This window comes from Balearica regulorum, chromosome Z (genome assembly GCF_011004875.1).
Source record: "Balearica regulorum gibbericeps isolate bBalReg1 chromosome Z, bBalReg1.pri, whole genome shotgun sequence".
NCBI classification, from domain to species: Eukaryota; Metazoa; Chordata; class Aves; order Gruiformes; family Gruidae; genus Balearica; species Balearica regulorum.
The window spans coordinates 77,864,074-77,889,013 of record NC_046220.1 but is presented as its reverse complement, the minus strand read 5'-3'; the positions used below and the strand labels follow the sequence as shown (position 1 = coordinate 77,889,013).

The window sequence follows — 24,940 nt, the reverse complement described above, 5'->3', positions numbered from 1 at the left end:
GGAACACCTCTCCCACGAGGACGGGTTCACAGACTTGGCCTTCTTCAGCCTGCACAAGAGAAGGCACCGGGGACACCTTCCGGCGGCCTTTCCCTACTTACGGGGCGCTCACAAGAGAGATGGGGACAGACTTTTTAGCAGGGCCTCTAGCGATAGGACAAGGCGTCAGGGTTTTAAACTAAAAGGGGGGAGATTCACAACCGAGAGAAGGAAGACACCTTTCACCATGAGGCTGGCGAAGCACCGCCACAGGTCGGCCCCCGCCCACCACGAGGTGGTCGACGCCCCACCCCTGGAAACATTCAAGGTCGGGTGGCACGGGGCTCTGAGCAACCCCATCGAGTTGAAGATATCCATGCTCATTGCTGGCGGGGTGGACCAGGTGACCTTTAAAGGTTGCTCCCAACCCAAAAACCGCTCAATGCTTCTATGATACTAGCTAACTCCATATCCATCTAGTTCTTCGAATGAAGATATATCCTTTGGTGAAAGCAGCCCCAATGCCTGTGAATTTCTCCCTGCCTGCTGACAACTCACAGCCTGGAAGAAAACAGCAAATCCCATGGAAGAGTCCTAAAGTGTCAGCTGGTGCATTGACTTGGATGACCACAAGTCAAATATATAACAAAGACGGTGCTCCCACGCCCAGTGTCCCACCCAACCAGCTCTCTGTCTCAGAGGAGTGCATCCCTCCCCAGATACTGTCATCACTTGCTGTAGCACTCAGCTGTAACCAGAGGCTTCCCTTCCGGGCGCTGACCCTTCCTGCCAGATCAGTCCTGCTTAGCTTTCAGCACCTGATAGGATCGTAAGCTGAGGCAAACGTAAGCAAAGGATAGAAAAAGCGGATAGAGATCTAGACTAGGCAGTTACACATACAGTAATGTTATGTTATGCACAAAGGTGCATGAAATATGTTTGAGAAGAAAAAAAATAAATCTGCATAGATAGGAGAGTTGCTCAGAGTCCACGATTTTATCAGATCTGGAAAAATGCCATATGAATGAGTCACTGGAGCATCAGTCAATGGCTGTGTACAGAAAATGCCACAAAATTATTGTTGTATTCCCTCGCTGGCATTCATACAGTATCATTTCATGGTTTCCATAAATGATTGACTAAAATGTGCCATGGGCCACTTTCTTGCCTTATAGTTACCTGCCCCGCTACCCTGCTTCAGCCCAATTCCTTCTCACAGCCTTCTCTCCTTTAACAAAATGTATTTTAATGAAACATCTTTTTCAGATCATCATTGGAGAGCAAATGGAGGCCCTTTGAAAAATGTTTTGCATATTCCTTCCACAGCTGGTCTCCAACCAACTTGCCAGCACAGTTGTGAGGTAACCTGATGCTGAGAAGGGACACCAAATGTGACTCACGGAGCAAGTTTATATGCCCCATTCCTTTGGAAGCTGGAGCAGAGTACCTCAGCTCCACGGCATTTAGGACCCGCACAACTTAAAAGCTGAACATCTGCAGATCAAGGCTGGAGTCCTGCTGCCAGCAACAGGTCCTGGGGCACAGAGGGCTCATAAATCAGAGATGGTGCCTTCAGCCCCAGCTGGAAGCTGACAGCCAGGCTGCAAAGATCCCACAGCATTGGTATCATACATTGCACATGCAATAGCTCAACACATAGGTCCTGGCTGCCCCTCTACCACAGTATGGGTCCCTGCTCTGAGGTCTGCCCTGGACTGGCCTCAGACAGGCATGGACCTTCACAGCAGGGCAGCTTTTGGCTTGGCTCCCATTTCACGTTGGGTGGCATAGGGAAGGTGATGGCTCCTATGCTGCCCCTCACAGCCCAGAATTGCTGTTTCCACCATTTCAGCTTGCATTTGGGAGGGTCCAGGACAGAGCTCACCCTCCCACAGGTGCTAGACCCAGACAGTCCTTCCCACACCTGCACCCCGCTCTGGGAGAGGCAGCAAGGACAGGTCTGCTCTCCCAGGCTGCATGCAGCAGCATCTCACAAAACTGGAGGTGCAGTCCTCCATCAGCACACAGAGTCTTCTGGCCAATGTTGCAGGGAAGACGAGCTCCTGACCAAGCTCCTGGCTCCAGGACTCTCTTCGTGACTCCAGAGAGGAGTGCTAGGTGTCAGTGTGCCTTCACACTTGACTTATTTACCAGGCAGCTGCTTGCATGGCTCTAAATGACTGCATGGCAGCCAGTTTCACATGCAAATGTGGACATGGTGATCTAAATGCCAACCTGTCTAGCCCTAAAATGAAAACAGCCTTGTGCCATAGGGACTTCACCACTCACTCAGTCACCCCGACCATGCATGCCTTACTGTTAATCAGAGCACATCACGCCTCGTTAGCCTTGTGTCATGGCAGCCTCCCAGCCCAGGACCTGCGTCATGTACATCTGACACCAACTGGGAAACCAGACAATGTCCAGAGGCAAAGATGGAGGAAAGATTTCACATATACAAGTCAGTTGCAAAGACTGCCTTGCCATTTGTGAGGCAGAACTGATCTGCTAGCACTAGGAAACATTTAGACAAGTTTGACTGGAAAGTGCCTTGGTGTTATTTGCACAGATTTCCTGCGTATTTTACTTTTGAGTCTGAGCCACAAAAAGAAACACACAAAGTAGACATGTTTACACACACAGACACACTGCAGTGAAGAAGCAATCATCACGAATTCTATGACTGAAATACTTCTATGTGCCAGCATAATAAATACATCCTTCGTTCTCTCTGCTACGGTGAAGGCAGTTGATGGAGAATCCATTTCTGGACAGAGGATCTGCCTTCTGTCCCCATATCACCCTTTTCAAATTGTTTGTAATAAGCTCTCTGGAACAAGGACTGAGTCTCCTAATGTATTTCTGTGGGTCTGGCACAGTCAGAGGTACTGCAGTAATAACCACCTGTGTCAATGTGAATTGTAACAAGGAGGATGTACAAAGAGATTTTTAGCGTCTATTACAACCCAGTGAGCAAACGCCCCATGAGGTCTGTGGCACTAAAGGAGCCACAATGCACCCTAGGAAACATGTTTTGCTGCTACAGCTTGGAGTGCTGGAGAAAGACCCCCATGTGGCCCTCTCTGCTGGTATGTATTGTCCTCTCGAAGTGCTGCTGTGCAATCCCATAAGGTGATGCCCATCGAGTGTGGTTGACTCCAGCCAAGTGCTGGCCCAGCTATCACTGAGCCAAACTCAAATCAGCTTTGGGTACTTATGAATCTGAGCATGCCACGTCCATTTCCAGCTCCGAGCCTTGTACAGCTGGTGAGCAGTGTCACTCACCTTGCTTTGTGTTTGCACTAGCTTCTGTTTATGATTAGGAAAGGCAGATCAACCCCACATGCTATGTGGGATTGTCTGGGAAATGAATCCATGCTGAGCTCCTGCAGCGCTCTCTGCCTTGCCACCAAGTCCTCATGCTTTAATCCTTGGAGCACTCAGAGACCCAAACGTACCAGGATCTTCTCTATCTGTTCAGCCCAGTTGAGTGCCATATAGACATGACTCACAAGCTGAGCCAGACCCCATGTTGCCCATTTCAGTCCTATTCTGTCCCAGAGAAATTCAGATCCTCTACTCCTTATTCACCAGCATGTCCCTCAAATGAGTATCCCAGCTGTGCATGTTTACAGGCTATTCCTGAGTATCATGAGATGTTCCTGAGATCATGAGATTAATCTGGTTGGAATGGAATGAAATAGTTCAGTAGAGGGTGGACCAGCAAACTCATGGAGAGCTCCATGACCTTCACAGTTGGTGGTAACCTGAACAGGAAAGATCAGCAGCCTTCTCTGGCTGGCCAAGGAGAGACCCACTGTACAGAGGGTAGTGGGGAGAGGTTTGAAAACCTGGTCCTGAATTCCATTTGCATCCATCAGGTGTTCTTCTTGACAACAGAGAGCAGGTGATTCTGCAGATCTCTTGTCTATTGAACGTGCTCCTACACACCCCCAAACTGTCTTCAGGAGCTCTCCAGTGTGCTTTGCCAGTTTTGTCAGTCCTGATGTTGTCAGAACCCATCATCTACTGCCACATATTGCAATGAACCATCACCTCCTGTTGCTGAATAGATCAGAGAATCATGGATTAACTCAAGCAGTGAGAAGGTCACCTACACTAATCATAGCGTCTGAGCCCCCAAATATAGCTTTTGCTCTTCCTGGTTCAGAAACGGCCACTAATATTTGCTGCTGCTCCCACTGGAGCAGACAAGTGAGACAAGGACCCTTCCCTTCCCTGCCCCAAATGTACCACTCCAAGCTGCTACTCCCAAAATAACTCAATGCATAGATGGCCATGGACAGGCTTGATCATGGTACGCTCACTCTGAAGCCTGGGCTGCTATAAGCAACAGCATCAGCTGCCACCGCACTCCCAGAAAGCAGCAAATCACCTTCAGTCCCTGTTTTGTCTTGGTAGCAGGAGCCCAAACCATCTAATAGAGCCTGTGGCATCAGGATCCAGGCTGCCCTTGACAGTGCCTCTCCTTTGGCTCTTTGAGTGGTAATAAACTCTGTCCCTCCGTGTAGGAGACAGTGTCTGTGTGGGACCAGCCACATGCTGTGGAGTAAAGCTTTCGCAGTGCTAAAAGCCATCATAAACCTCTCTACCTTCTGGTCTACCTCCACGAGCATAAAAGGAGAGCTCTACGTGTGTGTCCGCATGTGCATTTCTGTGAAAAAGCAATGGACAGACTGACTCAGTGCAATGAGGATTTCAAACAAAACAATTTAATTACACATATTTTCCCCCCATGAGAACTAAACATGTAACAGCTGTTGCTTAATGCATTCCTAGATAGCACATAGATATCATGCTGATAAGCACCACTTAAGAGCTGAGATAACAAAGGAGAGGAAGAGAAGTAATGATGTTAGTTATGCAGAGATCAGGTCAGACCTTACTGTGACTTTAAAACAACCTGGTTTCCATCCCTCCATTTAACGGAGCATTTGCAATAATGCATATTGCAGTGAAGCATTTTAATAGCATTTTAGAGACAGTAAAAGCTTCAGAAAGGTGACATTCATTGCACTGCTGTACAGCCTCCCCTGGAAACTGGAGAGAGCCTCATCACAAGTGCACTTTAAAGCTTGACTTGGTGAGCAAATACCCTTTGAAAACCAGCTGTTGGTATGGATCCTGTGCTGGTTGAGGGTCCAGATGAGAACAAATAAGTCGCACCTGTTTCAGACCTTTGGCTTTCACCAGAGTACAGCTTGCCAGGGGAAGGCATGAGCAAAATGAAGAGGTGACCATCCTGAGCCTCCCACAGTGCACCACGACAATGCCTCCCACGCTGGGCTCGTCCCTTATTCCCAGCTCCAAGAGGTGGCAGCAGCACTCCTGTCTTTGGGAAACCGCTCCTGTGTGAGACTGACACCCTCTCCTGCTCTGGGAACAGGAGGACTGACACCCTGGGGAAAGCAAGTGCACACCGACCCACTCAGCATCTCTAAGCTGAACCGGATGCAGTGGGTCTAGCACTGTGGGCAAGCATAGTAAAAGGCACAGGGAAGATGTATTAAGAAAAAAAATATTTTGCATTTGGCTTATTTTATCATGTCAATGGAGGGGGGAAAATTCCTTCTAGGATTGAAATGAGCCCCTTCCCAAGGGGAAGCTTGCCAGCATTGTTTATTACAAACATCTTTGCAGAAATATCAGCTGCATTGATTCTCTCCAGAAATTTCTGAGACTAAAGGTTGAAGACAGTTGCAAATGGTTGTCAGAGAAAGAAGAACGAAAAGAGAAAGGAATATAGTCCTTGTCCCAAAGATGGTACAACCTCGACAGATCAAATGTGATGGGGGAAAAAAAAGACAAGAGAACCAGGAATAGACAAAAGTTCCTTGCACTCTGAGACAAAAAACATCACACCAGTTCTCAGTGCAACCCTGTAGTGGTGAGACTCACCTGAGAAAATCAGCAATGATGTGCAAATCAGTGGAGGAAGTTTCTGCCCTACCCCTGACTGACACCGTGGATGTCAGCTCCATTGCAGTCCTGGGACAGGTGAGAGGAGCAATTCTAACGTGACCATTTATGTACACAGATCTCATAGACTCACCAGACAGGGTCCTGTGGTCCCTATGTGTGTTTGCGGACCTTCTCTTGCAGCCAAAGGATACAATAATATTTGAATGTCTACTTCTGTCAAGGTGCTGATATAGCCCAGTGAAAACAGTTTTTGAAATTGTTAGTGAAAGACATAGGCTTTGGCATCTCAGGATTTCTCCAGACTTATCACGACCTGAGCTGCTGTTGTTTTACTTAACAATTGCTAGCAGTCAAGTAAGTTCCATATATGATAAAATGTCTGACAAATGTAGGTAGTTACTGCATAACAAGAAACAGCCCTTTATGTTAACCCAGGCTGGGGGAAGCTGTTGTGAATATTCAAACTGTACCTGGAAACCACTGAGAAGGAAAGAGAATGTGACGAGAGAAAACATAAAAATAGCCCCAAGCAGACCCCGGACCTGAGGAGGAAGGGACCTCCACCATGAACATGGTGCTTCTCCTGGTGAACAAGTCACGACACTGATGGGTCACAGAGACAGCCCACCACCTCTCTGCTTGAGAAGGGCAGTGCCAACAACCACAGACTCAGGGGGACATCAGAAGGTGAGGATAGCATTGCAGAAGAGAATTAGATATTAGTAAGTTTTCTTTTATAACAGTTTTAAGAGTATTGTTATTAATGAGGTTTTTCTGTATTAATCTGGATTATAAGTGTTAGTGTTATTGCTACTGGACTAAAAATAACTTTATTATGTCTTGATTAGGTTAAGATTTCAATTAAGCTTTTGGGTCTGTATGAATATAATGTGTTCATCTTTGCCCATAACAATATTTTACATGTAGCATGAGAGAAGCTGTCAGAAACCCAAGACTCATTGCCAGGCACTAGCAGAGCTGAGAAAGCCTCTCCAGACAGTGACTTGAAAGACATGAGTGAACTTAGAATCACAGAATGGTTTGGGTTGGAAGGGACATCAAAGCTCATCTAGTTCCAACCCCCTTGCCATGGGCAGTGGGACACCCTCCACTAGACCAGGTTGCCCAAAGTCCCATTCAACCTGGCCTTCAACACTTCCAGGGAGGGGGCAGCCGCAGCTTCTCTGGGCATCCTGTTCCAGTGCCTCACCACCCTCACAGTAAATAATGTCCTGATTTTGGCTGGGATAGAGTTAATTTTCTTCCTAGCAGCTGGTGTCATGCTGTGTTTTGGATTTCGGATGAGAATAATGTTGATAACACACTGGTCTTTTAGTTGTAGCCAAGCAGTCAAGGACTTTTCACCTTCTCATAGTGCCCTGCCAACAAAAAGGTGGGGGGTTGCATAAGGAGATGGGAGGGGACACAGCAAGGACAGCTGACCCAACCTGTCCAAAGGGATATTCCATACCGTATGACATCATGCTCTCTGTATAACTGAGGGAGTTGGCCAGTAGGCAGGGCAGCTCAGAAACTAGATGAGCATCGGCTTTGAGTGGTGAGAAATTGTGCTGTGCATCACTTGTTTTGTATATTTATTTATTTTTTCTGTTCTATTAAACTGGTTTTATCTCAACCCATGAGTTTTACTTTTTTTTGATTCTCTCCCCCACGGAGGGGTGGGCAGTGGCTAAATGGTGGTGTGGTTGGTTTAGCTACCTTCTGGGTTAAACCATGACAGAACCCCACACCAATCCCTCCCCTGAAAGTCTGTCCTGCTCAGTTTACCTCTTTGAGGATGCACAGGACAACTGTTACTCTCACAGCAGCCGCCAGCCTCCAGATACCTGTTGGCATCAGGAGCCAAAACTTCGGTCAACAGCCTAGGTAGTAAGAGCTGCAGATATTCAAAATGGTCCTGCTGAGCCTTTTCCAGTCATCACCTTAAACAAATATATCACTGATTCCCAGCTTGTGCCTACACACATATACATACCCTCATCACTTCTTTGGCTGTCAGTTTAGGCCTTAATTTATCCAAGTTGATCTTTCTCACAAACTATTGTTTCTCTCAAAGAGCTGTGAGCTGAAAAAACCAGTGAGGGAGAGATCACTTACAGCCAGGGCAGTGCACAGGCTCGCTGTCTTTGACCCACCTACAGTCACTTCAGAGTCCTTCTGGTGAAGTTAATTCTGACCAAAGAACTCCAGGTGCAGCTGGAAACTTCTCTCTTATAGGAGCCACAGTTCAGAAAGAGAGAGATAAATGTGTTTCTCAGTGCCATGATCATCACATTATCCTCAGATGTTTCCTGATCGATCTCTGCTCCAACTCTGCAACATCCCTGTTTGTGCAAGGGTCTGGCTGAGCATCACTGAAAACACCTGAAATGTCCAAAAAGTGTCACAGGAAACTCAGCTCCCAAAACTCACTGCCACATCCAAGCAGAGGTAGAAGCCATGGTGACGTCACCTGCTCAAGAAGCCCAGCTGATAAGTACCAACACAGACAATAATAGCCTGAAATTATTCTTGTGAGAAGCTGTGGAGGCTTGAATAGACCCAGACTTTACTGTCAAGCTGACCCAGCAAAGTTACTTAGTTTAAATTTCCCTATGCCAATCTTCTGCTGAAATCAATTTTTATCCAAGAAAAGTGTTCATTCTGAGAGCATTTAACTTTCTGAAAGGAAAGTGTAGGATGGGCATTCAAATCTTTTCAATAGCCCTGGCTTTAAAACATAATTTTCAGCCTTCTCCTCCACTCTTCATGGAGTGGTTCACCGCTGTGTGGAGAGTACAGTGTTCTTCAATGAGACGTGCTCACAGCATCCAACTGAATGTTTATTCATTTTAAGACATTATTCAACAATGGAAAATCTCACTTGAGTTGCAGTTTATTATTTCAGACTTTTTTTTGTTTCTCTTCCTATGTCTTCCAGTCATACCTACCATATGCAGCAGCCTCCAAAGACTATTCTTGATTTCCCAAGGACAAGGAGAAAACAATTCCAGCCTCTCCTTTCTAAAATAGGGAGGGGGGAATAGGAATATGGGGAAGGAAAAGTGGGAGGGGTATCTTTGTTAGAGGCCCACCACAGACAGACTGCACAAACACACTACAAGAAAATGCAGGCATCCTGCTGGTTTCAGGCTCAACTTCAATGTAGGAGAAAGCAACCATTTTAAGTCAAGAAACGCGTATCACCATGTTCCAGTATTTAAAAGGTGGCTACAAATAAGATGCAGACTCTCTTTTTACATAGAAAAGATGAGGGGTAATGGGTGCAAGTTATTTCTGAGGAGATTCCAATTGGACACTAGAGGAAAATTTTTCACAATGAGACTAGTCAACCATTGGAATAATCCCCCCAAGTGGTGGATTCCCCAACAATGGACATTTTTAAGAATTGGCTGGACAGGGTGCTGGGCCATCTTGTCTAGACTGTGCTTTTGCCAAGAAAGGTTGTACCAGATGATCTTTCAGACCCCTTCCAACCTGGTTTTCTATGATTTTATGATTTTACGATTCTATGAAGACAGACATAAATGCCTATATGTTTCTAGCTATTTCCACAAATCAGATTTTTAAAACTAGATTTTAAAAAAACTAAACTTGCAAAAAAATTGTAAGATTTGATCAAACAATACTCTGCCCCCAACTGATCCATTGAGCTTTGACAGTTTCCAAGGTCCTTCCCAGTCACAATAGTACATTGTGACTTGAGATAACCCTCTGAAGATTTTCTGGAAATATCCCCTCATCCCCATCATGTATTCTAGCAAGCAGCCCCAGAAGGAGAGTCTTTTTTGGTCAGCAGGTGCATCAAAACCTGTTTTATTTGCTTAAGCTGAAGGCTGTGCAAAACAGCAAGCAACACAGCAAGACTTTCTGCAGGAAAAGATGACTCATCTTCTGCTTTACTGGCTACAACAGATAGCAGCAGCATGACCCCTCCCCACTGGATGTACATGCAGCTCCTATTACTGTCCTCTTACCTTTATGTCCTGCCCATGACTTCGCCCAGTCCGATCCACAGTGACCATCAGACCTGAGGATTGCAAAGCAAATTCACTTGCTGTACAGGGAATACAGCTGCATGCCTTCTGCTGACACACTGCACCGTGCCCTCAGTAGGAAATAAGTGGAATCTCCCAAGGGTGTGCAGCAACGTCTGCTTAGACACAAATGAGGCAAATAAAGGAAAATATTTTCCCAGCTGCCCAGTATCCAGAGCTGGAGCAGATTGCTCAAACTGATCAATTGCCATTCAGGTACAAAAGAAGCAGTCAGATATTCAAAGTAGCTCAGGATTCAATGCCAAGAAAGGTCACAACGTTAGCCTTGTAAAATGTGTCCACTGCTCTCTTGCTAATCCTCTGATTTTCCTCCCGTCTCCCAGTTTGCAGTGCATGTGGATAAGCAGTGATTCCAATGGGAACCAGAGATGATGGCAAAAGGAGTGAGCGACCACGTCCAATAGTGGAGGGGACACTGACAGCACCTCAGTGGAAGCCAGCTTCCTCCCCTGCCTCCACTCCTCCCGTAATTTCATTACAGCTCCCGCCAAGAAGCAGCTTCTCCACTTTTATGTTTTTTCTCTGTGGCCTATGACCGCTTTTGGCACTGTGCTGCACGCACCGAATGCAGTGTCCAAGAATCCAGAGCTGACGGATCTGTTAAAGACACAGGAATTAAGCCTGGAAAGGGAGAAGAAAAGGAAACTTTTCCTAGTGTTATGGGAAAAAGCACTATTAAAAATAAGTTGTTCTGTGACTGATGGAGTTAAAATAGTGTGCTTCCCTCTCCAATCTCCTCCACCACGATACTTCCAGCTCCTTCCAGAATCCGCTACTAGTTTGGCTGGAGATCTGGGTCCTGTGCCATGGCTGCCTGGCTCTGAGCTATACCTGCATTGCTTCATTAGCCAGGATGTAATTGCTCCTCAGCCAAGCGGCAGCAGCACCGCAGGGTATATGCTGTATATTGTGCTGAACTTTGCCTTTGTCTTGAGGGCAGGGAGTAGGGAGCAGCAACAACCTGGATCTTTCTGCTCTATCCAGCTGCCAGTTTTCACAAAACTGTGAGCAAATTCAAATCTTACAGATCTTTTACCAGATGAAAAATATGGTAGAAATCATACTATGGGTTCAAAAGGGTTTTGGGGATATAGTGGGGAAAGGAGAAAAAAATAGAAGGAAAAGAGTAAACCCAAACCTTCATTTCCCTAGGGAATTAGGTTTTAAAATACTGGTGAATGGCACTACTGTGGACTTCACATGCTAATTTAGCACAGGATAGCCTGCAAATATCAATAGGAATCCATTAGGGATACAGTGGAAGTGTGAGGTCACGCTTGCTGCAACCTGTAAAAGATCTACTGGGCCTATTAAACTCCCTTTCAAGCTAATTTCAAGCAAGTGTGAGTAATTACCAGAAAGGCTAAAAAGGGAGAGGGAGAAAGGAAAATGACATGCAGTAATAAAATCTGGGCCGAATGACAGTTTCTAACTGTCTGCTAAACTGTGCATGCTCCTTAAGGAGGAAAAGGACATGGCTGAGAGAAACGGAGATCCCCTTGCTCATGAGTAACTGAGTAGGCACTGGATTGGGGAATTTATCTCCATGAGGGGCCAAGAGAGTGCAGCCCCACTGGGGGTGTAGTGTGACCCCATTTGAGAGCCCACCTGGTCCCCTGGGAACCCTGGTTTCCCTGGCTGATGGCTCTCTGGAGAAGATCCCAAGAAAACCAGTGAATCCAGAGGACTTAAAACTTGCAGCACTGCAAAACAGTCTGGTTTCTGATGATTCCTGAGGTCCCTCTACCTTTATTTTTGGGGAACTTTCAGTTTTTTTCCTGAAGGGTTTAACATTCACCATTTGAAAAGCTGTGAAGTGCTGGAGGAAGAAAAAAAATCAAAATCATGTTAGAAAGCTCCACCCTCTGCATCTGCTGCGGTTACCATTACAGTCTTTCACAGCTCTGATCCAGGGCACAATAAGAAAAAGCAAAATAAGAATAGGGAAGGGACCTTTAGCACCCTTAGCACGTGGTATCGAGATCCGCCAACTTCCTAGTCCACATCAGAAAATATTCTGCCTATGATTTTTATTTGAAATTTTTATTTTTTTCCAGATATATGTCATGCATTTGCCCCTACTAGTGAATTTTATTCCAGTTACTTTAGTCATTTTCATTTCTGTCACTGAGGCCTGTCTACATAATAGCTAGGAGGTGAACAGTTCAGGGCACCAAAATCTCAATTTCTTTCTTTGAATTTCCTCGTGGGCCTCCTGTCTTGATGAAGAACTCCAGCCATTACTGAAACTCAAAAGCCAAAATCCAGAGGGAAAAGGTGAATCTGGTGCCAACTTATGTCCTCCTAAAGAATCCTCCTTGAGAAAGCTATACTCCTTGTTGCAGTCGGTTGGAAAGCACATGGGTAGGGATGTGCTGACACAAAACAGGATTAGAAACAGAGGGATGAGCCTTCTCATAGTGTTGCCAACAACAACAACAAAAGAAAAGTATCTTTTCAGTAAAAAAAAAAAAAAAAATTCTCTTCCCTGTTTCTCTTTGAGGTACGCTGCCCATTATTTCCCCATGTTGAGCTGCCAGCGAGCTCTCATTTCAATTAGAAACCCTACACCAGCATAACTGCCTGGATTTTAAACCAGCCCTCCTTGCTCTGGCTCTTTCCCATGGGTTGCGTTGAGGCATTGGAGAGCTGAAAAGCTGAGCTGATGTGAGTTTGGAGGTTTTGTGGCAGTGCAGCTCAAGCATGGAGGGTTTGCTCCAGAGCTGGGATTGCAGCAGCATGATCTCTAGATGCAGGGGAAGGAAAAGCCCGTGCCAGAAATAGGCATGGTGCTCCAGCAGGCCCCGCAGACTACCAGGCAGACACCATCTTCCTGTAAATTACAGAAAAGGGAGCAATGAGCAGTTCCTCATGGGCCCCAGATGGGCTGCAGAGAGAGGAACTACCACAATCAGGGTGCCAGGGTGGGTGGAGGTGGGGGACAGGATGGATGTGTACTGGAAATATGTCTCACAGAGCCCAGTAACTTCTGATTCCCCATCGGTCCTTCTCCTTCTCCTGCTCAGGACTATCCTGCATGGTGTGGGAGTTTCCTTCTGGGTGGTCTGGGTCATCATCCTTATTGCCTAACCAGCCATGAAACAACAGGAGCAAGAAAAATTCTTCATGAAAGATGAGTGAGAAAGACATATGCAAGATGCACAGTTTGGGTCTGGTCCAGATTGGTTTTCTGCAGGGACTGAACTCCAACCATCTGGATGTAACCAGGAGTTTCCGCAGCTACCTGTCATGGTTTACCCTTTAACTTCTCCCCCAGGCGATGTGAACAGAGTCCACAGGCAGGAGTTTCTACACAAAACTGGAGGGAAGAGAAGATGGAAACGGGGAACGATATTGGTTAATGACTTGGGAACACTTGAATGATGTTGGTTAATGACCAGGTCTACTTCTACTGTACATGGCTGTTATATTTCCTGTAGGTCACTAGTGTCCTAAGCACCATGTGCTCTCAGTCTGGGTCTGTTCATGGCACATGGTACTTGTTAGTAGTTTTGGCAGCTTATAGCAACTCTGGTGCATAATTTGCAATATTGTCAGTTCCTGTAATCTGATGAATCTCATAATACTATAATGAATTTCTTACAGCACCCCTCTTGCCATCATACAAATATTGAGGATTTCAGCTCCCATTTTAGGAAAAAAAGAATTTCCCACACTCGTGTCTGCAAATTTCTGGAGTGAATCATAAATGTTTGAGACCACAGGGCAGATTAATCAAGCCACAGCTACAGTCTTAGACCAAGAAGACTGAGTCATCCTTCTCAAAAGCTTCTGGCCAGCAATGCTGTGTGTCAGACAACTGTAACTGTATGTGAGTACTAGGCCATGCACTCAGCAACATGGTAAAGAAAATGAAGGGGGGAAATCAACTAACTAAAACATCTTAAATCCATCCTTTTATAGACACATTGCAAGGGAACTTAACCACATATTAAAAGCCTGACTTCATAAGCATACCCCGAGCCTCACACTGATATTACAGATTAGCATCCTGCTAAAGCTGCCACCTCTCCAGGGGGCAATCAGCTCCTATAGCTCGAACAAGCTCTTCCACTGAATCCAAGCTTCCAGCCAGACATTTTGCATAGGCAGTGACAAGCTACTTCCCAAATTGCATCAACCCCTTTGGATCCAACAAACCCTACAAGAGGGGTCCTCATCTGGGGGCCACAACAGGCTTTGTAATTTCCTAGAGTTGTAATCTCACAGCTCCCTTCAACTTCCACAAAGCCCAATACCTGCAACCAACTACTGTTTTGGAAATCAGCTGCCAATAGTTTTCATGTTTTCTCTGGCAAGCCACACCATCCCCAGAGATCTCCAGCTGAAACCTACTTGGAAGACATGTGCTGTGATCAGATATTCCCTACCTGATTCTTCTGGAGCAGAAAATCTGAATTCATTTTGCAACAACACAGGTTTCTGGGCAGGATGGCCAAGAGTATCTTCCCTGGAGGTGAAATCAGACATGAGGTGTGACCGTGGGAGGCAGCGAACTGTGGAAGGAAGCTTTCCCTCCCTGTGATCTGCCACGTCCTAAAACAGAACAACTGTGTCTCCAGTGGCAGCAACCAGGTGTCCAGTCCCAGCACTGACTTGTACATCAGCTCTCATCCTAATAACTGGTAAGTCTTAGAGGTATGGTTGCTTGGAGTGATTCGTTAGGTGATTCCAAATAGGTGCAGGGGTGAATTTTATTTTCATTCACTCGTCTGCATGACAGCTCCAATGAGTCGGCTATGTATAAGGAGGGAGAGATGCTTATTCTACATGGCAGCAATAGAGATAGGTACCAAATGCTGTTCTTCACAATATGCAGACCACAGAAGAGAAAATAGGTTTGGGAACAGCAGGTTTTCATCCAGTAGAGATGTCCAAGGAGTTAGGAGATGAGAACATGCAGCTTTTGACACAAGGTTAGCCCATTGCTTTGTGCAGCAGGCTGTGGAGTGTTGAGTCTCTGTGCTGCACAGCTTTAAGGTAAAATATGTTTCCCAAGGAGAAGACAGGACCCTGGGGATGCAATCTTCTCCCACCTAATGTTTTGTGTCTACAGTGGAGGCACTTCTGTCAGTAGTTGGCCTCTCAATACAAATGGGAACCTACAGTGTGATTAGAACTGGAGAACCTGATTTCCAAGGGTTGTATTGACTCAATCACCCCAGGAGTTTGATGACCTGTTTGGATGGAGACACCTACCCATTGCAGAAGCCCACATTTGGTCAGATGGTCCCAGTCCTGCTATCTTTTCCTGAAAGAGGCAGGAAAAATTATTTAGTCTCTGGTATGCAGCAAGACACATGTTCTTCCTGTTTGCAAGGACAATTGCACACTCACTGTTTGTCTTCATTTTGCCTTTGAAGGAAGTGTAATCCCCAAAATACCTACTGGACCTGCTGGCCTAGGGTGCTGGACAAACTTCCTTATAAGAGCCCTTATATAAAAGAAACACAGCAAAAACTTTGCATTCCTTTGCAAATACAACCCCAGGCCGTGCTCTGGCCAGACAAATACATCGGCTCCCAGCGTCCCAAGCTCCTGGTGTGAAACTGCTGGGGCAGGAATGCTTCCCAAGAAGTGAAAGCAAACCATTCCCAGCTCCAGATATGCTGGGAAGAAGGAGCCAAGGGGGTTTAGTATCTGATAAGAACTGCCTTGCATGATGTGTGGCTGCACAGAGACACAGACCCTTCTCCCCAGCTTCTCCTGCCCCACTCCTCCCTAGTCCACCCACAGAGCTCAAGGCTGTGTGTGTCCAACAAGTGATAGCTCACATCCTCACCTTCGCTTGACCTGCAAAATCACCAGCCTGTTGGGCAAAATTCCTGCACGTCTATCTCCCTGTCTCAGATCACTGTTTTTCTGCCACCAAGCTTTCTGGCCATCTCAGCTTTTTGAGAAAGAACCAAAACTTTGGAGGAAAGGGAATGGCAGGAGATGGCTAGTTTTCCACTGTCTGAGGAGAGAAGACAATGGTCGGAGTCCTCTTCGCATAGCAAAGATCAAAGCTATTGTTGACATGATCAGTATTGCAGGTAAGGAAGGCAGCATCCAGCCATCCAGGACTGCAAGAATCTGTATCTCACATGTCTGGTAGCTGAAGCATCTGCAAGATCTGAGGGAGGATCTGGTATTTAGATGTCCGCATGTGTACGTCTGTGTGGGAGTAGGGTTTGTATATATTATAAAGAGAAACTCCAGATGGAAACATCCCATTTTGGTGTCTAAGACCTGGTTTAAAGCCCATTAAAATCAGCAGGAGTCATTCCATTCACTGTGATGAGTTTTGGCCACGTCTTTCCTTGCCCCTCCCCAACATGCCTATGAGCTCAGGGCTGCTCCCTGCTGCACATCCTCAATTACACCCAGAGAGCAATGGGGCTTCCCAAGTTCGCCATGGTGGCTGTTTTACAGGGAATCGCTGGAGAGCAACCCTGCAGATACTTAGAGGCAAGTATGGCTCATTCATCACTCCTTGCTCAAGATACTGAGATCCTATTGTTTGATTTGGTTTTGTAAATTGGCACCACTAGGGTTTTTTCAGTCTTTTGTGTTGCTTTTATCTGAACTCACTCCAGCATCATGTCCCTCCCCAGGAGCCAGATTTGAGATCACAAGGGCTCATCATCTCCTCACCTTCCTCCATATCACATATCACATTTCTACCAGCTCTGCCTGAACTGCCTATAACTTGTCTGCAACTAAAGCATCCATTTCTGAAAGGCCTTCATGCTGGATTTGCAGACATCAAAAGCTGATGACCCCTTTGCTCTAATGGCTGCAGTCTGTGCACAGTGATGGTGTGACTTCTCCTCTGTTTGTCATGTTTCTGCTGTACTGTCATGTATAAAAGAGCCCTGTAAGATCTTATCATTTTCATATAAGTGTGTTTATAGCCTGTAAACAAGCCACCTCTCTATATATTCTTCTTTTCAGTAAGATCCCAGGTCTACGCTCCTGAAGATTTTTCACTGTAAAAGGCATTTTATTTCACACTTTCCATTTTTAATAGCCTTTAAAAGTGTGGATGCTGGAACAGGACCAAGCATTAGTGTTTCAGTCATAAAGATGCAGGGTTGCTTCCACTCGACACTCCCCCATTTATACAACATGGATTGCAACAGCTTTTTTTGCCACAACATTGAGTTAGAGGTCAAAATTGAGCTGCTTCTCCTCTCTGCACCACAAATCCCTGTCAGAAACATTGCTGTCTGCTCTCCTTCTCCTTGCACTCCCCTAAACACCACCTCAGAACCATGGGTCTCTGGATGTGTCTTGACCAGACTGAACAAACCCATTTAGCTTTTCTGTCCTGATAACATCACAGGTCAAAGTGGAACAAACAAAAAGTGAAAGGTTAAGCCATTGAAGCGGATCGAGATCTGCCATGGGGTCCCACGGACAGTAATGTAATGTTCTGCATGAACGTGCAGGAGATGTGTTCAGGGATAATGTACTTGCATAGATAGAGAATTTTTTTAATTCCAGGGTGTTATCAGATCTGGAAAAATGCTGAATGAGTGGGTCGCTGCAGTATCAGTCTATTGCTACACCATGAAGGGGGAGCTGTATTCCCTGTCTAACATCCACACTGTAATTGCACAGCCTCTGCAAATAATTAACTGAGCCTAACCCGACTTTTTTCCCTGCATTAAATCTGTATTATCAGTTCACTCCACACCCCAAAAATTAATTTTCATTCTCAGACCCACACCCCTTTATTACAATAGATAATGTGAAATTCTCTCCCAAATACTTTGGTGGGAATATTAGGAAGAAAGGAGCTTCAGCCTGTCTGAGAAGAAGAGAAAGTCTGGGGGAGACAGAAATTACAAGAACATTCAGTCCCCATGCTGCAAGCTAAAAGCTGATCACATATATATTCATGTTTACATATGTAGGCGTAGTCATCTCACTGCTGCCACATGGTATAGTCTGGTTTCAGCAGCCGAGGCTTTCCATAGTGCTTTCTGCCACAACATGAAACTAGGAGACAAAATTGCCTTGCTTGATCAGTGTAACTCCACATCCAAAACAATGTGCCACTATGAGCCAGGGCTATTAAGGACAGACACAGTCATGCACTTTGCTTAATAATCCTGTTGTCTGCTCCAAAAATGGGCCACTCGTCTGGCAATGGATGCATAGTGAAATGTTGGGGTTTGCTAACACCCCTCCTACACTCTGCACCCCAGGATCTCCCAGAGCTCCTACCGCTTTATCCTTTTGCCCACAGCCCGTACTGCGTCTCAGGTACAGCGATGCTGCCTGATGTGCTGGCTTTCTTCAGGGCCTTTGTGTGGGAGACCCATTACAGCAGGCGATGGCTGGAGCAGAACAAAGTGTTTGGTGACTGCAGAAGAGGACAGACTATGCCAGCTATGGGTGTAGTTTGGCCCACAGAAGGGAAAGAGGTATCGGGCTACAGCTTTCCATTACTTGGGCTCCCAGCAGTCCATCACCATAGAAAACTGCCTATTTTATGAAATCAAACCTTCCTAAGGTAAGTGTTTATTCTAAATAATCCTGAAACCTAGGATAGAATGGGAGAGCGTCTGGTAAGGCCAGAAGAACAACCACCGCTAGGAGAAAGGCTCTTGCCAGGAGCAGTATGCTTGTAGTAAAGGGTTGCTGACTCTTCTCTGAAATGGAAGTGACATCAGGGCTGCCCAGAGGCCACAAGCAGCCCTCTGAGCTGAGGGAATTCTCCTGTCATGGACGAATAGGGTGCAAGGGAGGGAAAAAGGGGCAAGTTAACTCTCTAATCAGAGCGAACCTCCCAGGAACTCACCTCCAGTCCTTTTCAGAGCCTGGAAAAGTTGTTTTGAAACTTATCACTTCTCCTGAGATAGCGGATGTAGACTCTAAGGCTGTCTTAAGAACTCCCATTGCCTGTGCAGTGTACGGGCACCTCGTGCACTCTCCCCTGGTCCCAGTGTGAACAAAGCGCTCAGGGAGTGTAATACAAAACCAACCACAATTGAACCTATGAAGCTTTAAATCAGACTAAATCAATGAGGAGACAGAAGAAGTGTAAGTACTGTCTTTATTCTGAAAGAAGAAGAGCTAATCTGAAAACAAACTCCCCACACAGGAGTAGTCACAGCAAACAGGACTCAGTGCAACCTACTGCTGGAGTTTGTCATGGGTGTTGCTTAATCCAGTACCAGAGAGAGTCAGAAAAGTACCTTCTCCAAGATGAATCCTGACAGGACAGGGAGGAAGAAGGTGTCTGGAGGAGAAAACCCAGAAGTCACTCTGGCCAAAGCAGAAGCTGGTCTGCATTGGAACTGCCTTAACTTTATGTCCATCATCCCCAGATTATTTTTTCCATCTCCTACAAGATTGCATTCAGAAATGGTGGTGCAACCCTTCATGGCGGCTTTCAGAGACAGTCCACCTACACAGGAGAAGTACATGGCATGCATCAGGGAAACAAGTCTCCATAGCTATTCCCTCCCTGGCCAATGAGGTCCCCATTTCCACCCCAAGAACTGCCCACTCCTTACATCCAGTTGGCTCCAAACCCACCAACCCATTCCTGTCTGTTCCCATCCCCTGAACAAAAATGAAGAAGCAGCAAGGTCACCCTGGTTGATGTGAAATACAAAGTGTTTAGAGTTGGTCTTTTCTTCCTTTCTTCTGAACAAAGACGATTTTTTAAAAAATCTAAACATTTTAAATTTAAAATTGAAAAACTTACAAGTAGTTCTCTTTCATTTAAGGATTCTTCTGTTAAAACCTTGCCTAGCTTCCTAAAGAAATCAGGTCTGTGTGACAGTGCTCCAGGTGTTCATTGTCTCCTCTCTCTGACCCTCCCATCACATTTGAACTGGATGACTATCTCTCATCCAAATTTGACATGGGGGTGAGAAGTCTCAAAGACATTACAGGCTGAGCCATTTATTCAGATAAGTTCATTCTCTAAGGCCTTACAGGATTTAGCCAAACAAACAGAGAAACCCTGTTCACATGCCCACTGAGAGAGAACCTGAAACCTCAACTTGTCCTTTACCAGCACTGGAGCATCTACCTGGAAGGACACCTGAGAGGATGCTGGGTGCCTAGCTCCCTATTCAGATATTCTTGCTTCTGTTGCCTGCTTTTGCTCACACTACTCATGTTTCTCTGCTGCACAGGCTATGGAGGTCTGGAATATTCTGCTGGACGTTCTTATCTCAAACAACAAATAATGTATAAGAGCACTTCATCAGTTCCTCACCTTCCTTTGCTCCCCTACACCGCTGTTTCCTTTGCATAGCTCATCACACCACACAGGTCTCCTCTAGTTAAAGTGGCCGATCAATCAAGCCAACACAAGTTAGGACCATTTTTTTATTTCAGTGGTACATTGAATTAATTACACCACTCTATTACCATTGATGTGGCTATGAAAATGCTTGTTTTCCTTCATGTTGTCTCTGTGAAACACCTTCTAATTCAAAATTTGGACAACACATCTATAAAGTGTATAGCTAAGACCTTCAGGTATCATATCATCACCTGGCAATATTATCAACTCAGAGAAATGTCATCCATAGCTATACACAGGATAATTCCAGTCTGCTTCTACAGCAGGTGCCGCTGCCCTTAATTTCTACGTTATTTTTCTTGCCTTCTGGAGCACAGGTGGGACTGCCGTGAAATGTGGAAGTCTTTTACCTGTGGCAGAGGAGCAAAGGGGAGTGACCAGGGACCTTGCTGCCTACTTTCCTCCCTCTAATTATAGCTCCTGAGGTGGAAAAATATTTCTGAAGGAGAGCATTACACACTGCTGGAGATCCCAGCCATTCAAAGGCTGGAGTTCCCTTGCAGGGAAGATCTTTGGGTACACCAATGGCTCAGCTGTTCATGGGAAGGGACCTATCCCTGGCTCTCTAGGAGCAGAGGCACCCCTACAACAAACAATGTGTCGCCCCCAGTGGCCAGCGCCACCTGATGAGAAAGCCAATGGCTCTGTATTAGTTTCACCTGAACCTCCACTAAGTAGGCAACTGGCTTAGATCCAGATTCATCCTCCTGCATCCTAGCTAGGGGCAGCAGGTTCAGGGTCTTGATCAGATTTATTACATGACCATGTATCAGATTGCTTCAGGAGTCCAGTTCTGCTCTTGACGTCAGTTATGCCGTGTTAAGAGGGATCCCAACAGTGCATGATCGGGAAGGAGGAAGAAAGAAAACACCCCTGCCCTTTTATCAGCTTTAAGCTTGTTCCCTTTCAGTCCCTTGTCTCTTCCTCTTTTATTTTTTGCCCATTTTTATTTCTCTGTGATGCTTCATCTTAGACTAGTTTCACCCACTTAACCAAAAAGGTGAAAGACAGCCCCAAATAAAAAGCAGTTACCAGAATTCATTAACCCAGCAAGGTCAACACACTGGGTTTCAGATCCAGTGCAGTTTACAATTTCGCCACCACACTGGAAGGAGTCCACGGTGTAGCAGGCAGGACACTGGTATCCATTGGGCACATTGTTCTCTGGTGGCACTGGAAAGAAAGAGATAGGCTGTAATTGATTTTAACAAGGGAAGGAGAGGAACGAGCCAGGTGATGGCTTAGCCTGGAAAGCCTCACCTCAGGTGAGGGCAGACAGAGAGGGGACGGGGTATAAGGAAAAAGGGAGCTTACGTGAGACAGAGATTGTTCGACAGTTGTCACCCGTGCAGCAAGCCAAGTGGCTCCTTGCTTTTACCTTCCCATAGTTCATGGTGATAGGGCCAAGCTGGCAAATGCTGGATGGCAGGCAGGACTTGATGGACGAAGGGATTGCCATCCCCCCTGTAACAAAGTGGAAGGCAGCACCAAGTCGTTAATCACAAGGTAATTCCCTTCCCCTTACCATTCATTCCTACAGTAGCAACTGCAAAGCAGCCATCCTGGGGCCTGAGAATGGTCTGGGGACAGCGGAGCCACCATAAAAGCAGCACTGGTGATCCTGGCGATACCCTCAGAGAAACAAGGGTGCCAACACATCCAAGACACTAGTGAAGAATTTCTCCTTCTCCATGTTGTGCTTAAAGGCAGGAGGAGAGCGTGACTCCTGACAGGCAGCTGGCCTTGTTGCAGATGTTGCCCTTAACCAGAACACTCCAGCCACAGAGCTTATGTGGTGACTCACGTGCCTCTGACCCACAGCCCATGCTTCTTCACGCACAGTCTGCAGAGCACACAGTCCATCGCAGCCATAAGCATCCTGACACAGACAAGTCTAGTCTTTCCCATGGACCAAATGCAAAAGGTGTAACTGGGCGCAGATCAGTTATGTTGCAGTCTACTGTGGCCGCACCAGCACTGTGAGGAGCAAAGGTGGCTTTGCACAAGCAGAGGGAAGACATGCACTATTGCTGCCATCACCAAAGCTGGTAGGATGCGAGATAACCTCCAGTCTGAAAGCCAACAGTCACATTACTGAAGCTGAGTGATGATCAAGGCCATGTCACTTACACAACCAAGTGTGCAGTTGTGTTAGAGTTCAGCATCCATCTTTGGCTTATCAACCATGGGAACATGGTGATAACTCAGCCTTGCAGTGCCAACAGTGGTACCCCTTTCCCTGCTCAAGGAAGGGAGTAAGATGCAGGCTAGCTTCTCCCTCCATCCATGGCCAGTGCACCCTCAGTGCTAGATGCCAGCAGCCTTATATCCCTCACGGTCCAGCCTCTCAATACAACTACTCACCTTAGCCAGAATTAAAAGCCAGTATCTCCTCCCAGTATGCTGCCTAGGTCCTCCCCTCCACAACTAAGAACTAAGCCCTCCCAGTAGGAAATTGCTGCTCAAGATAGAGGAGTAGATAGCTTTTTCCATCCTGGAGCATCCTGATCTCTGGGTCTCTGTTAGACTAAAGGAAAATGAACAGCTTATCCAAGTACTCACCATAAAGCCAGGGACAGAGGTGAGAGGAGAGAGACCTGACACCCAGCCCTTCCCCAAAAGCTGTGCTGGCTCAAAGCCATAGTGAATGTCTCACCTACCTATCATGACCTCGTGCAGAATGATGCCACAAGTATCTTCACCACCACTACAGGTTTTCATGGGGCCAGAGCAGCTTTTTCCTATGCTGTGACAAACCTCACACTGAAGGGAGGTCCCTGGGGAAAGAAGGAGGACACATTCCTGGGTAGAAGTCATGAGGGATCTCATTTCCTCTTTCATCAGTGTTTTTCTTCAGCATTTTATCAGCACTTTTCACATTCCTCTTCCTTTGTTTTCCCTGTTTCATTGCTCAATTTGTGGTTTCTTTTTTGTTATTTCTATTATTATTTATTCTAGTATGAACTTGAATTTGGGCAAGTGAGGAGAAGTCATTTGGGGATAGCATTTTACATGTCAGCGTCCCTTGTCTGCTGTACGATGATGTTTGCTTGGTTTTTCTTGGGTTGCTTAGGAAAGCATCCCACAAACCCCTTCATCCTGGCAGACATTCAGGTGTCCCTTGATCTCCAGATCCCAAATCCTCTCTCTGCAGTGAGCAGGGTCACTCAAAGGTGTGGGGATCAAGAGGCTGCAAGCAGGCATTGACCGTGCGATGCACAAACTAGGGAATGGCATATCTCTTTGTAAGAATTAGGGGAAACCACTTTACCAACTGCCTGCTGGAACACGTTAAGCAGACCAGAATATCAGGCAGTCAGAAGGAAACACTTAGAAAGGTATAAAGCATTTATCTACAGAGGACAAACAGCATGTCTTCCATGAAACACACTCACTTGGACCCAAGGGTCCAGCATGTAAATTAAGAGGTCCAGGGCAGGTGTCATTTCCCTAAACCCTGGTGCCATCTATGGCACATTGCTGTGGCTGTGACATCTACATGGGGTGGCAGGTATGACAAAAGATCTCCAAGACATCAGTGCTCTTCTGGAGCAGAGCTGAAGGACAGCTGAGATGACATATAACATCATCTCTGAAATATCACACAACCCTGGGCATGAGCAAAATAAATGAGCCCCTAATTTTGTTGTAAATGGTGTCTGGAGATCAATTCAGCTGACGAAAGGTCTGTCCGCCTCCGAGTAACCTGAATCACTCCCATGACTGTGCCAGCTAGATCACCAGTGACCACTGTGGGAGCTTAGACAGCCAGTTCACATTGTAAATGCCTACACTTTCATCTGCACCTTGGCTTACAGCACCAACGATCCCCCAAGACCCAGTCACCCCTCTGCAATGCAAATCCCCCCCCCCCCCAGATGAGGGGTTCCTATGGCTCAGATGGGAGGAACGGCCCCACGCGCAGAACACCCATTCCCAGGCCACTTCCACGTCTGACAGCCCTGCAGGTCCCAGCAAAAAACTCACCTGGGTCCAGGAAAGCCAGGAAGAAGCTGAGACCAAGGGACACTTTCATGCTGACAAGATGTAAGCACGGTGAGCTGCCAAGTCTTGCTGATCACAGCACTGTGTGCCACGAGGGCTTTATAAACTGGAAGGAAATAGGGTGTTTTGGGGAAGTGGTGGTTGAGGAAGTGATCCAAAAAATATGGATACTGCAGAGCACTAGCACCAGTGTTTGTTTTTTCATCTAAAGCACAAGTTCTGTATTTTCCTCCACGTGAGGAATGCTGTTTGTCTTTCCCCAGTGTAGAGTATGCAGCCTGTGGGGAAAGACTGGCTTGCCTGAGGTCTAGCAGGTATGTCTCCGGTGCAGACTTTGAACAACATTCAGCCTTGGCCATACATATGAATGGCGGAGAAGAAACCATTTCAACCGCCCTGTTGTACTTTCACCCTTAAACCCAAATAAGTAAATTGTAGCAAGGGCCAGCCAGGAATTTTCCTCATGGCTGAGTTTTTGCTGGCTGGTTTCCAATCTCCCTTGGCAGTCAGGAGTTCTCGTACCCTGGGTACAGCAGCAAAGCAGGGTGCTTCCTTTCCAAGCTGGCATGCAGCTTCTGTTGCAAAGTAACTGCCAATGCAC

General features: G+C 46.3%; 2 protein-coding genes across 2 annotated transcripts in view; both read right to left on the bottom strand.

Annotated features, from left to right (window-relative positions):
- Positions 1-10,437, bottom strand: part of LOC104641753 (aquaporin-7) — a 30,611-nt gene extending 20,174 nt beyond the window's left edge. The window contains exon 1 of the mRNA XM_075741199.1: positions 9,921-10,437. The gene's annotated coding sequence lies outside the window, so the exon portion shown is untranslated. The remainder of the gene's footprint in view (positions 1-9,920) is intronic.
- Positions 10,438-18,873: 8,436 nt separating this feature from the next.
- On the bottom strand, positions 18,874-24,658 carry LOC104641752 (phospholipase A2 inhibitor NAI). Its single transcript, XM_010310496.2, has 5 exons — positions 24,322-24,658; positions 22,995-23,111; positions 21,649-21,798; positions 21,367-21,507; positions 18,874-19,422 (listed from the first exon to the last, which is right to left on the bottom strand). The coding sequence occupies exons 1-5, from the start codon at positions 24,368-24,370 to the stop codon at positions 19,199-19,201; spliced, it is 681 nt and encodes a 226-aa protein (XP_010308798.1). The 5' UTR covers positions 24,371-24,658; the 3' UTR covers positions 18,874-19,198.
- Positions 24,659-24,940: the final 282 nt, after the last annotated feature.

What these genes read in the sequence shown, in the direction of transcription:
- LOC104641752 (XM_010310496.2), bottom strand. Translation starts at nt 24,370, where the DNA reads ATGAAAGTGTCCCTTGGTCTCAGCTTCTTCCTGGCTTTCCTGGACCCA. An exon ending in TCTGCACGAGGTCATGATAG is followed by an intron (nt 21,799 to 22,994) that starts GTAGGTGAGACA and finishes ACTTTGTTACAG; the next exon opens with GGGGGATGGCAATCCCTTCG. An exon ending in TCGAACAATCTCTGTCTCAC is followed by an intron (nt 21,508 to 21,648) that starts GTAAGCTCCCTT and finishes CTTTCTTTCCAG; the next exon opens with TGCCACCAGAGAACAATGTG.